General features: G+C 33.2%; 1 protein-coding gene and 1 long non-coding RNA gene across 12 annotated transcripts; one reads left to right on the top strand and one right to left on the bottom strand.

Moving 5' to 3' along the window:
• The first annotated feature begins 4,841 nt into the window (after window positions 1-4,841).
• Window positions 4,842-8,624, top strand: LOC107913853 (nuclear transcription factor Y subunit A-3). 9 transcript variants are annotated; one of them, XM_016842510.2, is made up of 7 exons: window positions 4,842-4,999; window positions 5,133-5,271; window positions 6,258-6,650; window positions 7,024-7,136; window positions 7,225-7,299; window positions 7,734-7,904; window positions 8,027-8,624. In XM_016842510.2, exons 3-7 carry the CDS (start codon window positions 6,356-6,358, stop codon window positions 8,369-8,371), a joined length of 999 nt encoding a protein of 332 aa, XP_016697999.2. In that variant the 5' UTR covers window positions 4,842-4,999; window positions 5,133-5,271; window positions 6,258-6,355; the 3' UTR covers window positions 8,372-8,624. The 9 variants fall into 9 exon arrangements, with proteins under 9 accessions (XP_016697999.2, XP_040958839.1, XP_016697998.2 ...); XM_041102905.1 differs by having other exon boundaries at window positions 7,731-7,904; XM_016842509.2 differs by having other exon boundaries at window positions 6,241-6,650.
• A 3,590-nt stretch (window positions 8,625-12,214) lies between these two features.
• LOC107913852 (uncharacterized) lies at window positions 12,215-14,895 on the bottom strand. Of its 3 annotated transcripts, none has more exons than XR_001688649.2 (7): window positions 14,554-14,895; window positions 14,060-14,174; window positions 13,882-13,945; window positions 13,189-13,291; window positions 12,777-12,906; window positions 12,585-12,659; window positions 12,215-12,479 (listed from the first exon to the last, which is right to left on the bottom strand). It is a non-coding gene; the product is annotated as an uncharacterized lncRNA (long non-coding RNA). The 3 variants fall into 3 exon arrangements; XR_001688648.2 differs by having other exon boundaries at window positions 12,833-12,906; XR_001688646.2 differs by having other exon boundaries at window positions 12,585-12,906.
• Between the last annotated feature and the right edge of the window lie 95 nt (window positions 14,896-14,990).

The following is a 14,990-nucleotide window of genomic DNA, read 5'->3' as shown; positions in this document are numbered from 1 at the left end:
TTTTACATATGTTTTACTATATGAGTAAGCAATAAATTAATTCAAATGATAATATTTAGTCACCCTCATGATTTATTTTTAGCCATGAGAAAGAAAATTTTTTGCTTAATATGAAGAGGTCTTATATTTTCAAGAGTTTTAACTCGTCATTTTAATTTCAAGTTTAAACTTGTACACTTTAAGCCTATGTACATGCAATACTAACATCAAACTACAAACTTGTTCTCTTTACCATGCCAGGTGATGTGATGGGACGAGTCTTGGACCACTTCTACCTTTCTTTTCGACTTCAACCTATGCGTTAAAAGAAAATCTTTAAGCTAAATAGCTTAGTTGAACTCTTTCTAAACTCTCCCTAATTAAAAGAAAGTATGAGTCATTATTCTCAAACACTTGAATTTAAGAAAAATTGCAAAGAGAATTTTTTGAAATTATTTCAGAGATATTCTAGAAATATTATTGTTATTTACAACTTGACCCTAAAAGTCTAGATAAATTATGAAATTGTCCTATTGGTAAATTTGTGAAAAAATTCCTAATTCGAAGAGAGCCTACACTCGACAGATGTGAGCTTGAGGATAGCGCAGAAGACTACTTGGTCGAAACGTTCATCCTAGACAAATCATAAAAGTATGATTTTGATTAAGTGTTTATTTAGATAACAAAACCAAGTTCTTGTTTTTGAATTTTTTTAAAAACTTTGGTTTTCCCTGATACGCCCCGGCCTCGGTGATGAGAGTCGAGTCGTTGATGTACCTGATCGTGAATTGGAGTAATATCAAGGTTTGTCGAAGATAGGTTAAGAAAGAAGGGATAAAGGCTCAAATTTAGTTCAAAAGGGGTTATGAAGTGTATTGAGGATGATAGGTGAATGAAAACCAAGTATTCAAGTTGAACCAACACAATATAAGTGTGTTAACCCGGGACTTATACGAATACTTAGGAAAGGTTAAATGTTGTATGGATGGAAAACGAATAAAATGGAACCTTGACCCACTATCAAAGATGATAGGAACCTCGGTATAACTTGAACGCCACACTTTGGATGCAAAGTGATAAGTTCGGATAAGAAGAATGGGTTGACGCCACAAGGGTTACTTGATAAGTCAAACGAGTCTTTGGAGAACAATGAGAGTTGTAAACAATCTCACAAAATGTAAAAACATTAATTCAAGGTTCTTCTCCCTTTTTACAATGAAATTTAACACATATTTATAGGCAAAACAAAAGGGTAGCCGAATGGGTAAAATTGGAAGCCAAATTCGGCCATGGTGCTTCCTCAATTTGTTCCTTAAATTATGCATGATGTTGGCCAAATGCTTCCTTAAATTCTTCCATGAATTATGCATGATGTTGGTCAAATGCTTCCTCAAATTCTTCCATGAATTATGCATGATGTTGGTCAAGTGCTTCCTTAATTTGTTCCATAAATTATGCATGATGTTGGTCAAATGCTTCCTTAATTTCATGCCGTTCACCTCCACATTAATTCGGCTTTTATGCTTGTTGCAGTCCACCTCTTCTTTGCCGTCCATGTACATTGTCCTAGCAAATTCAACAAATTTACTTAGCTTAAATCGCACACATTAAATAATTGTAATAAGGCAAACACATTTATGCTAGATAATAATTAAAACAATTTAAACATGCAATAAACAAACATAATTAAAATGTCCAGATTTCTTAATTAAACACTTAGTAATTATTTGAGCTAAAATAACTAACTTAACTAATTAATTTATTCCGGCAAATTAAATTAAAAGAGCTAAAGAGCTAATAACGAGCTCAACGAGTTAAACTGAGCTTAAATGAGCTGACTTGAGCATGAATGAGCTAACTTGAGCTTGAATGAGTTGAACCACACGAAAAGAAATTCAAATGAGCTAAAAATTAGCTTCATCTTGCACTTGGGGCCCTCGTGTTTAGGCCAATCTCGACGGCGTTGGGTTGTGACATTACATGATGCGATCAGGATCACATCATTCCCTTAAACCTATTTTCCATTGTGTTTTCCGAACCTGATTTTCCAATAGTCCCAGCAATGAGAAGCACTTGAATGATTGAGTGGAAGTCATGAATTGAATTGCACCAGGCATTATGCCTTGTAATGTGCAAGTCTGCCTTTGGTAGGAAAATTGCATTGTAAGGGAAGCAAAGTTCCAAACATTGGACCTTAGGGACAACAACCATTGGATTCCCAACACTAAGTCACAAGCCTTTAGTGGTAAGACTATGAAATCAATGATGAAATGATTCCCTTGTGCTTTCCAATGAACTACTCTATAATGCCTTTGAGTTGACATATTGCCTCCATCAACTATGGTGACTTTAAGTTTCCAAAAATGTTCTACAAGTAAACAAAGCCTTCTCATAAGCTTGGGATCCGCAAAATTGTGAGTGCTACCTAAGCCCACCAAAATTATAACCTAAGGGGCACCAATTTGAGTCGTGATCCTTATGGTGTTGTGACCCTAGGATCCTTGAATGGAATGTAAAGACAAAATAATAGGGGAGAAGGTCTCCCCCTCCTGCTCAGTGGACTCAAGATATTCTTGGAAATCTTCAAATTGTGGACTCTTTACTTCACTATCACCATCTGATTAAGGATCCAACAACAATTGATACAACTAGGACTTTATGCACTTGTGACCAGGGGTGTACTTGACTGCACACCAAAAACATAAGCCTTTATTCCTTCTATCTTTCATATCAGATTGTGATAGGGACTTAGTAAGCTCCTTCTAACTAGTGGCAACTGAGGAATTCCCACCAGAAACAAGATTGTGACTCATAGTAGTGGTAGCTTGTGGAGTAGAGAACAAAGTTGGAATCTAGGATACCCTCTACTCCCTACTAAAAATCCTTTCTTCTGATTACTCAGTAAAATACCTTTAACCTGCCTAGCAATCAAGAAGCCCTCTACGAATATTTTAAGCTTAAACAATTACAGGTACTGTTCAATATCTATTTTCAATATACTAGTAAAGATTCTTAAAGCATAAGTCTTACGTAATTGAAGGTGGTTAAGGAGACTTACAAAAACATCATGATATTGGTCTACTAAATCTTGTTGCTTGAGAGAGTCCAATTTTGCCATGGGATCAAGGAAGGAACTAGAACCAAACTTTTCTTTCAGACTTTGAGCATAACTATCCCAAGTGAGTAAGTGAAATCCCCTTTTAATTCTGGGTATAGAAATGATGCCGGTCATGAACCTTCCTTTCCAGGTGTAACATGACAGTTTTCACTTTGGCACTGTCGATTACACCCTCAACCTTAAAGTATTGCTCAAGTTTTAACCACCAACCCCGAAAATCTGTACCACCAAACCTTGGACATTTAATTTTATAAGGTCGTAAGAGAGCTTCCAAGTGACTCATTCACGAAGGTGTTCCCATGCATCCCAAATCTACCATGGGAGAAAAAAATCATAACCAAATGGAAAACCCTTTAGAATTTCTTTCCTTTTGTCCTGGGAAGACCCAGTAGCAGTAGCAGAAGAGGAATGGCCCAAATATTGCTCAACAAGGCCTGCAATTTAGACTAGATCTCGCCCTTGAGTTCTTCCCTAAGCTCCTTCAAGCGTGAGTCGAACTTAGTGTCCCAATGGGAAAGCTCAATTTGGAGTCGAACAACTTTCTATTGAAGGTGGCCTATTTCCTTTTGAAGTCAGGTGGTCACTCATTCACCAACCATGGAGGATTACTTAGCTCTGATACCTTTGTTATAGAAGAGCTAAAGAGACGATAACAAAGTAGCTGAGAGAGGGAAGATGAAGGAAGAGAATCAGGAGAGAAAAGAGAGGAAACAAAATTCTATTTCACTAAATGCACAATTATTTCTCCCTATAACCATTTCACTTAAATGAGAAATAATGCAACGGTTAGGAAAGTGGTTACTGTGGCTATTACTCAACAATTGTATCCTCCTTCCAATACACAATGTTTCATTAACATAAGAAAACATAATAAAATGCACCGTTTCCTAATGCTTATAAGATGGACTAAAACACATCGTTTCATTAATGGTTTGTTGAACCAAAATGCTGCGCATTATCAATAGTCCAAAAGCCTAGGGAGATAACATAAAAATAACAGAAACTAGAGTAACATTTCCTTTCATAACAATTCAAAATCAAGATATTGCTAAGAAATGAATGAAGAATAAATCAAATGTTGAAAAATATGGATTAGCTTCTTTTTTTTTCTCCAAGCTTTTCAGCTTTGGCTTTTCGAAGTTAACCCATTCAAGCTAACCACATCATCATTTTCTTTAATAATAATATATCTAGCATAATTTGATTAGTTGAGATGAAAAACTTAACCACGGTTAAATACCTAAAAATGTATTAACTTGACTTACGATTTTTAAGTTTAATTATAAATTAAGTAAAAATGGGTTTATATATCAAGTAGATAAAAATTTCTAAATTTAGATACCATGACATACAGGGTGGTATTAAGAGGGCTGGTAGAAACTCTAATCCCTAAAATATAATTTTTCATTTTTGATCCTATAAATTTTATAAGATTTTAATTTAATAAAAATGCACTTTAATCTCTCTAAAAATAGTAAAATTTTTATTTAATATTTTAAAAAATTATAAAAATAAAACTATTAAAACTACTAAATTACATTCTAACTTTAATAAAAATATATAGTTTGATTTCGAACTTCTAAAGATAGTATATAATAACCTTTGTCAAAACAGAGAAAAAAAACGGAAGAGAGAAGTAGAAAGAGCACGCGATTCTAGAGCGCGTGAGGAAAGTGCTGACGAAAAAGACGTTTGCAACAGTTCTGGCTGAGAGAAGATTTTATTACAGAAAACAATTTATTACACCTCAGCACAACACGACAAGAAAACAACCCAACAATATTATTCAATAAAATAATGAAACCCAGCTTAAAAACAACAGTGAGCTGAGCACTATTTTGAAGTAGCTGGAGCGACGCTGATGGCGGTGGTGGTTGTGGAGGAAGAGGAGAGATAACGATGGTGAGCTACTAAACTAAACAGATAGCTTTTTCTTTTCTTTTCAAGAAAGGTTTTTTTAGAAGACATGTAAACAATATTATCCAAACTGATGTTTACTTTTTTGTTCTGTTTTTTTAAATAATATAAAAAAAAGATCCAAAAGATAAAAGAGTGACCTTTGAGAAACAGAGAAAGTGTGAGAGGTGAAAAGGGGGAGACATGCACTAGATTCAAGCTTAGTAAAACAATGCTCACTTGTGTTATTTCTCTTTTACTTCATCAAAATCCCCAAGGTAATTTTTTTCTCCCTTTCCTTTTCTTTCTATTTACTTGGCTTTTGTTCTTCTGGGGTTCTTTTACTTTTTTTTTTTGTTTAATCTAGTATTTCTTATCTATATATGTATCTTTCTGTACAGATTATATGCTTAGAAAGTTTTTGGTGTCTATAAGGTTATACCCTTTGAATATGATTGGATTTGGTGCCTGAGATGGCGGGTTGGAATTCACTTCTATAGCTGATCAATGGGTTCTTTTTTTTTTCTAAAGTTTCTCTTTTGGTGTTTTTGGTTCAACTTTGAGCTCTTTCTTTGGATACTTTGTTGCTGGATTTGCATGCATGGAAGGGCTTTTGGGTTTGAGATTATGTATAACTGATTTGATCAAGAATCCATTTACCTTTCTCTGCCCTTATGTTCTCCCCCCCCCTGCCTATTATCCTTTTCTAAATCTTATTATTGGGGTAAACTATTGATAATATTTGGTGTTCTTGTATCAAACAATTCAATGTTAGGCACCTGCTATTTCGTTTTCCTTATTTACGCTTATGATTTAAAGTTGCTTCATTGTGAAATTGTTTCCATGCTGAGTGAGGTACTATTACCTCAAGACAAGATTTGTTCTAGATTTGTGGTCTAATTAATCAATTTGAATGGCGTGAGTAACTGTAACTTCAGATGATGAACTGCAATGGAGTGTATGGAACTCATGAAATTTTTTTTACGGTTCTATGGATGTGTTAGAGAATCCTAGTGAGCCTTCTTTTCACCACTTCATATTTTATATCTGAATTTAGCAGTTTAACATGATTGCTTTTAAGGTCAAATTGCTCTCTATACTTGTTCCTCTCTATCTGTTGAAGTCGAATTAAGCTGGTTATATAAATTTTCCTATACCTCGTGAAAGAAGCATTTTGATCATTTCTTTCTTTCTTTTCCAATTTAAATATCTAGCAAGCGCAATGATAATTTGTGGTTTGATGCTAGGTCACTGAATCATACAGATTTAACAAATAGCAGCAAAGATTTCGTCTCAACATTTTCATAGATCCTTTTGAGCTTCCTCATAAGTTGAGATATCTTGGAACAGTAGTTTACAACAATGCAAAATAAAAAGAATTCCGCTGTCAGTTCTCATTCAATGAGCACCTATGTTGTTGGCTGCTCATCTTGGGAAAACTCAACTGAATCTCATGTTCAGCATTCAAGCATTTCTGAAAATTTAAGCTTGAAGATGGGACTTCTGCCTCAATACTTGAATAACAACAAGCAGCTAAGTTTTCAATTCCAAGACCAAGACTCATCATCAACTCAATCAACTTGTCAATCTTATCCTGAAGTGGGTAGTGCTGGTGATAGCAATCTTTATGAGCAAAGTTTAATTTCAGCATCATCAGGTCTTGATATTTTCCCCAGTAACCTGAAGTAGCATTTTTGGATAATGATTCAATCCTTGTGATGTTTTTTTCCTTAATCTATGTTTCTTTTTCTTAGCAAGTATCTTAGATTTTATGTGCATGTTCAGATGGACTGACTTCTCTTATATTCTGAGTAAATCGAGTAAAATAGAACAAGGGAGTTGCAAGCCTATATGCAAAAGGAACTTTCAGGTTCCACTGTGCTACCTGGCTGTAGATGTTAATATACTGCTACATTTGTGGCAGAGCTTCCCTTAACACAATTTTACTAATTCATACGTTAAAAGTAAAGGGATCTTTTTCCTCTCTTATCACCGGGTGTATCTAATTAGCTGTTCTTAAATTTGCTCAGGAGGTAATGAAATGCACGGGAAGCTTGTTGGAGATCATACTAAATTAGCCGCCCCAATGGGAACTCAGGAATGTGTCCTCCCTCCTTCACAAGTTGACTATAGCAAATCGATTGTAAGTTATTAGTTAACTACTCATGTGGTTTGGCTGCTATGTGTTGTACATTGTATCATAGGCTTAGATATCATTTTGTATGCCTCAGGCTCATATTCCACTTCATTATGCTGATCCGTATTTTGGTGGTGTGGTAGCTTCTGCTTACACACCGCTAGCTATGGTAAGAATCTTTTTGTGTTCATTAGGTTCCCTGTTCTTGCACCGCATTTATGTCTGTTCGATGGCAGGCACTTCGCTTTGGCATAACATCAATCCATAGAAAAGAGTATTGTTGCTTTTAAATCTTATTGAACACCATAAGTGATATCTTCAGGAGTCACTTATACCTTTCCTTGTGATTATTGTAAAGACAGTCTGCACTTTGAGGAATCTCGTAAGAGAAAGGTAGTTTAAAGAACCTAAACATCGATATCAGATTTAAGATCTAGTCTTCAATTACTGTAAATGTAACCTTGTTGCCGTAGATATGAATTCGACATCATAGGTCAGGAAAATCTATTTAAGGCACACAACTTGTTATGTGTGAGGCAAAAATGTGTCTTCTTTGTTATCCATTTGTGAGATATTTGCATTGGCTCATTGCATTGCTAGCAGATTCATCATCAGCTTACAATGGCTATGCTCCCTGCTCGTGTTCCATTGCCTCTGGAGCTTACACGAGATGAACCTATCTATGTTAATGCAAAGCAATATCAGGCTATTCTCAGGCGAAGACAATATCGTGCGAAGCTTGAGGCTCAGAACAAACTCATCAAAGTTCGAAAGGTGTGTTTCTTCAAGTTTTTCCTTCTTGCTGCACGTGAACTGCAACTTCGCCTAGGATGGTAGTCTGGCTAATTGGCTTACAAAGATATTACGTCGGAAGTTCATTTTATAAATGTTTGCAGCCATATCTGCATGAGTCTCGACATCTTCATGCTTTAAAAAGGGCTAGAGGAAACGGTGGGCGATTTCTCAACACAAAGAAGCTCCAAGAATCGAAGGGTATTACTACAAGCAATGGACTGGATACGTGCTTCTCCAAATCAGAAGTTCATCAGCTGGAAAATTACAAAGATGCTGCTTCGACTGCCTCTTGCTCCGACGTCACAACTGCTTCCAACAGTGATGAAATATTCCAGCAGCCTGATTTCAGGTTCTCTACCTATTCTTCTCACATTGGTGGACCCATGCCCGGTCATACTGGCGATATGCAAGGTGGTGGGAACCTCCATCATCGTCTCTGTGGATAGATGAGTTAATGAATCCTCATCCGAGCAGTCCTGTATTTGGTGCTCCACTGAAAAATGGTGACTGCTTTGTTCCCATGGGAAGTCATCCTTGGCTCTGTTTAATTTGCTGTTTAGTTTACTTTTATTATCAGACCGTTTCAAAACCATGGACATGGATCAGTTATGTCTTTACAAGAACTCGTAGCCTGCTGTCTTTTTTACTGTTATGTTTTCGTTCTGAAGACATTTAATGAATTTGTGATTAGTGGTGTTATTAAGAACATAAGATAAAAATGCATAGCTGGACAATCAGATCATACATTTTCAATTCCTAGATACGCCAAATCTGCGGTAAAAGTATTAGCGCCGTGGGTTGGGGCGGATTGCATTTCGGCACGCGACTTTTGGGGGAAAAAAATGATTATATGAAATTGTGATTTCAACAAATCAGATTTTTACTCTTGGTTTTTAGTATTTTTAGTTAAATTTGAATTTTTTTAAGAATAAAAATTTGATTTTTTATTCTCTTATTGAAAAAGATGTGGAATCACAGTGCATACATTTTAAAATTCCTTAATTTCTGTTAAAGGATAATGTGGTATTTTAATTTAAATAGTTAATTATTAATTTGGTGTTTAAATTATAGCTAAAATATTATTTTGATTTTTTTAATTTTTTCTTGTCAATAGCTCTAATTATTTAAAATTTTTTATTTAAAAATTAGAATTGGTCCATCATTTTCATGTCAACAGATAACTTTTAACGATTTATTTTTTTAATTTTTAGAATTATTGTTAAGAAACATCTTAAAAAAATTAAATGATATTTTAATAATAGTTTAGGGACTAAAATAGTAATTATCATTTAAATTAATGTGTCATGTCATCATTTAACAGATAAAATTTATCGGAGGAGTTGATTTGCACGTTTCAAAATGTATAATGACTAATTTACCCATTTTTCGATAGAGAGATTGAAATGCAATCTGCTTCTATTCCAACCTGGTCCGAATTTGCAAAAAAAAATTGCTATTTTTTATTGTTGTTTTTTACTATTTTACTGTTATTTTTTTACTGCTTTCTTACTATTTTGCTATCATTTCACTATTATGTTGCTATTATTTTATTGTTATTATTTGAATATTGTATAACTCTTATTTTATTGTTAATTTTGTTATCATTTTAGAGATATTTGCTTGCTAAGTTGTACTTATATAATATTATTTAAGTACACATATTTTTAAAAAAAATTATTTTCAATTTGTTGAAAATTGTACTTATATAATATTATTTTAGTATTTTGGATGTATTATATATATATAAATTATATAAAAAAGTAATATGTGCAGGTTGGGTTGAGCCCGTATTTTAGCATTTTAATTTGAGTCAGACTTGAATAAAATTTTAAATCCATTTTTCAAGTCGGGCCCAAACCTAAAAAACAAACCTAAGCTTGGATGGCAACTTTTTTTATTCACATTAATGTTGGAAATTGACAATTTTTCTTAATTTTTATCTTGCTGGATAAAGTGACAATCTAATATTATAGCTATCATCTTAAAATTTAATTTTTTATATAAAAAATATATTAAGTGATGATAAGACATAATTTTAAAATATCACGTTGGAACAAAATTAATATTTTTTGTCAAATTCTAAAATCAATTAAACTAAAAGAAAAATCAAACATCAAATTAAATTTTTTTTATCAAATTGGAGGACAAAATGTTACTTTATCCCATGAAGATATAATGGACAAAAATAAACTAAAAACCTACTTGTATAAAACAACCCTACTGAGTATTGCTTGCCGGCAAACCTGTGTAGTGCATTCATATTCGTTGAAAATCTGCATTTTTGATAAAAAATTAATTACTGGATTTGATCAAAGATTGATAGATAGTATCAAATCCCCCTTTTTCTTTCGCCATTTGAGTCTTCAAGCAATTAATGTTTAATTTAACTAAATAATATTAAAAATAAATAAATACTAAAATAGATTGTCAGTAGAATTATTTACAGAAATTGTATATTTTTTGAGTGGAACTTTTTTTATAGACGCCACAAAATTTCTTTTATAATATATATATTAAGAAAAATATTATTTTATTAGAGACGCCTTTCTCATAGGCGTTACTGCTTGTATTATTTTTTCTTGGATCAGTACATAATCCGTATATATATACAAAAATTCATCACCTGTGTATATATTCTAACAAATTGTTAGAGAATAATATAATCCGAAAAAAAGTAACTAATTGTTATAACGAGTAAAAATTCACCACCTATTTAATGAGTAGAAATACATAAGATTGGTGACTAATAGATACCAAGAATGACATCCAGTAAAGCGTTCACGACTGCAGCAATATGAGGCATCCGCCTATGTCCATCGCAGAAGGATCTGTCGTCCGACAAAGTTTGCGATACAACATAGCTAACACTGCGGATCCCCAACTGTATGAATGTGTGTTATGCAAATTGAATAATAGGGGTAAGTACATCAAGTGGACCCTATTGCCGTATGCATCCGGCATGAATACACCCCCTATAAGGTGTATAATGTAAGCTCAAGCGGACTGCATCACCTCTCATTCATTGGTAGTACTGATCCGGAAAAAAATAATACACGGGTCATGTACTGATCCTGAAAAAAATAATACAAGCAATGACGCCTATGAGAAATGCGCCATCAGCAAAATAATATTTTAAAAAAAACATATATATTATAAAAAAAGTAGTGACACTTATAAGAAAGACTCCACCCAAAAAATATACCATTTCTAGAAATAATCTCACTCACAACCCATTTCAATATTTTTGAGTGAGTAGCGGGGATTTTGGGTTCAAAAGTTTTAGACAACTGCTTTCTCCAATTTTAATTGGGATTGATATAGGGAAAATGGAATTTTTTAGATCTCAAGTAGAAATAAATGCTGATGTGTAAATTAATTGGATTGGATGGTGGATATTATATCAAATATTAAAATTTAAAATGAAAATATTGAAAAAATCGGGGCTGGATTTATTTGAAGATCTTGCTGCTGCTAACGGGCCAGTTCTTCATTGTTTTTGAGAAGTGCTTTTGAGAAGTGCTTTTCAGAAGTGCTTTTGAGAAACTTGAGTGTTTAGCATTGCTGTCAAAAAGTGCTTTTGAAGAATAAAATGTCCATTTTAGACATGAGATTATAAAGTAACAAATATGTATTTAAATAATGTTCAAATTAGTTAATATTATTATATTTTAGCAAAATATAAAAAAAATTATTATAACTTATTGTTAATATTTTAATATATAATATTAATTTTAAATATTTCTAAGTAATTAATATTAATTATTTATAAAATTTAATTAGAAGATATAAACTATATTTAAATATTTAAATATAAAAATTAAATATTTGTAATTAGATATTGACACGATTGTATTATTATAAAAATTATATTTTATTTTTAATTAATTAAATACCTATCAATTTCGTTCCAACTGTCATTGTATTGTAATGTTATAATGTTTTTGTTCTAATATATGACAATGCACATTGTTTGTCATATTTTTGTTCCGATTTAATGCACACTACTATTTTAGTGTAATGTTTGCCAATAATTGTTTCAAAATGGTATGAACTTTGGACCAAAAGAAAAAAAAAGTTATATAAACAACAATTCAATAGAAAGCCGACAAAATTAATTGAAGTTGGTTCGATTCGGTTAATTATTTTAACAGAAAAAAGCTCAATTCAACTAACGGTTTAGTTAATTATAGTTCAATTAACAATGAATCGAACTAACTATTTCATCACCCCTTAGATTAAATGTTTGAGAATATAAAACAAAATACTTAGAATTATAAAAGCAAACATAGTTTCAATTGAACAGTTTAGCGTGTATTGCATTTCATTTAAAGGTGCAGCTAAAATCTTTAAACAGAATCAGACCTATAGTAATAAAACTAGTACATACCATGATGTAAAAAAGTACAAGAGAAACAGAAGAGCAAATTTCAGTCCACTCAGATGTTGAACAAATTTCAGTCCCTTCTGATTAGGCTTTCCGACAATCCTTGCAGTGATTGTCTGCCCAACTTTGAAGTTCCCAAACGGCTTTTCAAGAACATTATTGTCATTTACCTGCCAATGAGACAATTTAAAATTAAACATGCCTTTTATATAAACATGCATTAAAGGTTATTACATAAATAAGTAGTAACAATAATACTGAAACTTATATTTCACCTCTGTTATATGAACCCGTCCATAGAAACCAATTCCAAATTTCAATCTCAACTCAAGGGGCATTATTTCAGTAACCTATGGAGCATTTAGCACAAGTATTCAATAGATGTATTTGAATCAAACAAGCACAAAAAAGGGAAAAACAAAGTTCTAAAAGATCAAACACTAATTTTTCACAACCAATGATCCCACATTATAACTAGACTTCTTTTTGGCCCGTTTTAAACTGGATGTCTCAGTGACCTCACCAATCGAATTAAGGAGCCAAAGCAACCTTCCAGACATTTCAGGACTTGGAAGAGCCATAACAGTTGCAATAACCCTGCATCAATCATTTCGAGTGTATTTAAGCTTGATAGGCATTAGTAACACATCCACAACAAGCATTCAAGAACACTACAGGACTTGAAAAGAAACCAAACAAAAATGGAAATGACACCTTATCCATAAGACAAAAATGGAGCTGCTATTGAAGCAATTAAACAATGGAGGATATTAACTCCAAACACCAATTACAACGTTGTAAAGATTACTGCAGCCAATTTACATATACAAATAAGCGAAAAATAAGCAAAAAAGGATTGGTCACTAAAATCAACCTCACCTCTGCCCATTCAGAAATTGTTTCTGGGGAAGCTTCTGTGTATTGTAATCTGCTATTGATAGGCATACCCTATGGCATGGTTATACTCAGGAATTGCAATAACCTAATAAAACATTAAAAAGAGTTCAGAATTTATGAGACAATTGCAGTAAGCTGACAACAAATTGAACAGCATTGCCTACATACCAAGTAATGTTCTTTCACAATCTCCACAACAGCATTTTATACTATTTAAGCATTTTATACTATCATCATAACATAACAAAAATTTTATATTCAAGATGATCATAAATTCTAGTTAAACACAACCGGCATGAAAGCCTTAAGATTAGATGTTTTTTTCATATCAAATTTCTCAACTTATCACAGGGCAAATTTAAAGAAAATAGCCTATAAAACATGAATTACGCATCTAAATTGCACAGACATAAACTAAAAGCTGGTGAGTCGCACAACATAGTTTCAAACACTACTAAAACAAAGCAAAGTTAAAGACAATAGCATAAAAACATAAAATCCCCATCTAAATTCAACAGATAAACTATAAATGATGCAACATAGATTCCGATACTAAAAAAAAGACCCTAGGACTCTAACAAGAAATTCAAGCATATAATGAAAAGGATGTTTCTTAAGCATCAAATTACTTCATAAATAGAGAATCATCAAATGGATATCACTAAGCATTTTTACCTCATTAATGGCAAGGACTTGCCCATTGCTCTTCTTAACCTTCTTCAGCTTTCTCAAGAAGTATCTGATGAATATTCAAGAACAAACACTGAAATCAACAACTTCAATAAAATGGCGATTAAATTACCCCCCCCCCAAAAAAAAAGATTCACAGATAGAAATGAAAATAATCACTAACCAGAACTTGGATTTGGCCCGAATCTCATTGATGGCCCAAAGCTTCATCCTGTAAATCTTAGGGTGCTCATCGTTTCCGTTGGAAGAGCCTTCCCAACAACCTGGTACTGGTGAAACTGCAACCATAAACAAAACCAATATAAAAATTCTTTTTTTTTCTTTGTGGCATTAATTCAAACAGCTTAAAAGCATTACTCCTCTATTTGGTAGCTAAGAAAATGAAGCTCTTTTATCCCATAGTTTACTACTAAATTTCAAAGAAATGAAAACCCAAACATTCTAATGGATCAAAACCCATTAATAACATCGCAAAATCGAAACTAAATTTCAGCATAAAATTTAAAAAAAATGAGGAGAAATCGTAGAAAATCGAAGTAAAAAAGGTAGGGAAATTGAGAACCAAAGAACCAGCAAAGGGCAGAGGGTAGGGAAATTGAAAATCAATCTCAGACAAACAAAAATATACAGAAGAAGAGAAGAAAAAAATAAACTCACCGGCAGAGGGCAGAACCAGCAAAGGGCAGAACAAAGAACCAGCAGAAGGCAGAGATGAGGGCAAAGAAGCAGCAGAGAGCAGAGATAAGGGCGTTCGTGTGTGGCTAAAAAGTAAATGAACCAGCCAAAAGCACTTCTTGGCTGAAAAGCTAAAAATTTTCACTTCTCCGTCTGCCCAAAAGCACTTCTCAGCTTCTGAGAATTTGCTACCAAACGAAGGTCGTTCTTCATTGCTTTTCAAAGAAAAGCACTTTTTCAAGGAAAAGTCCGTCTGTTAAGCAATGAAGAACGCAGCCTGAGTTACCTTGAGGTTTAGGCGTTTTATTTGTTTGGACTTTGTTTACCCTTCTAATTTTCTCTAATCAATGATTCAAAAACAAACCAGAAGATGACGTGTCTCTCTCAAACCTCCACGTCATCAGTCGGACTCAACACCC

The sequence above is a fragment of the Gossypium hirsutum genome, chromosome D10, assembly GCF_007990345.1.
Source record: "Gossypium hirsutum isolate 1008001.06 chromosome D10, Gossypium_hirsutum_v2.1, whole genome shotgun sequence".
Lineage (NCBI taxonomy): Eukaryota > Viridiplantae > Streptophyta > Magnoliopsida > Malvales > Malvaceae > Gossypium > Gossypium hirsutum.
This window is presented reverse-complemented; position numbering and strand designations above follow the sequence as displayed.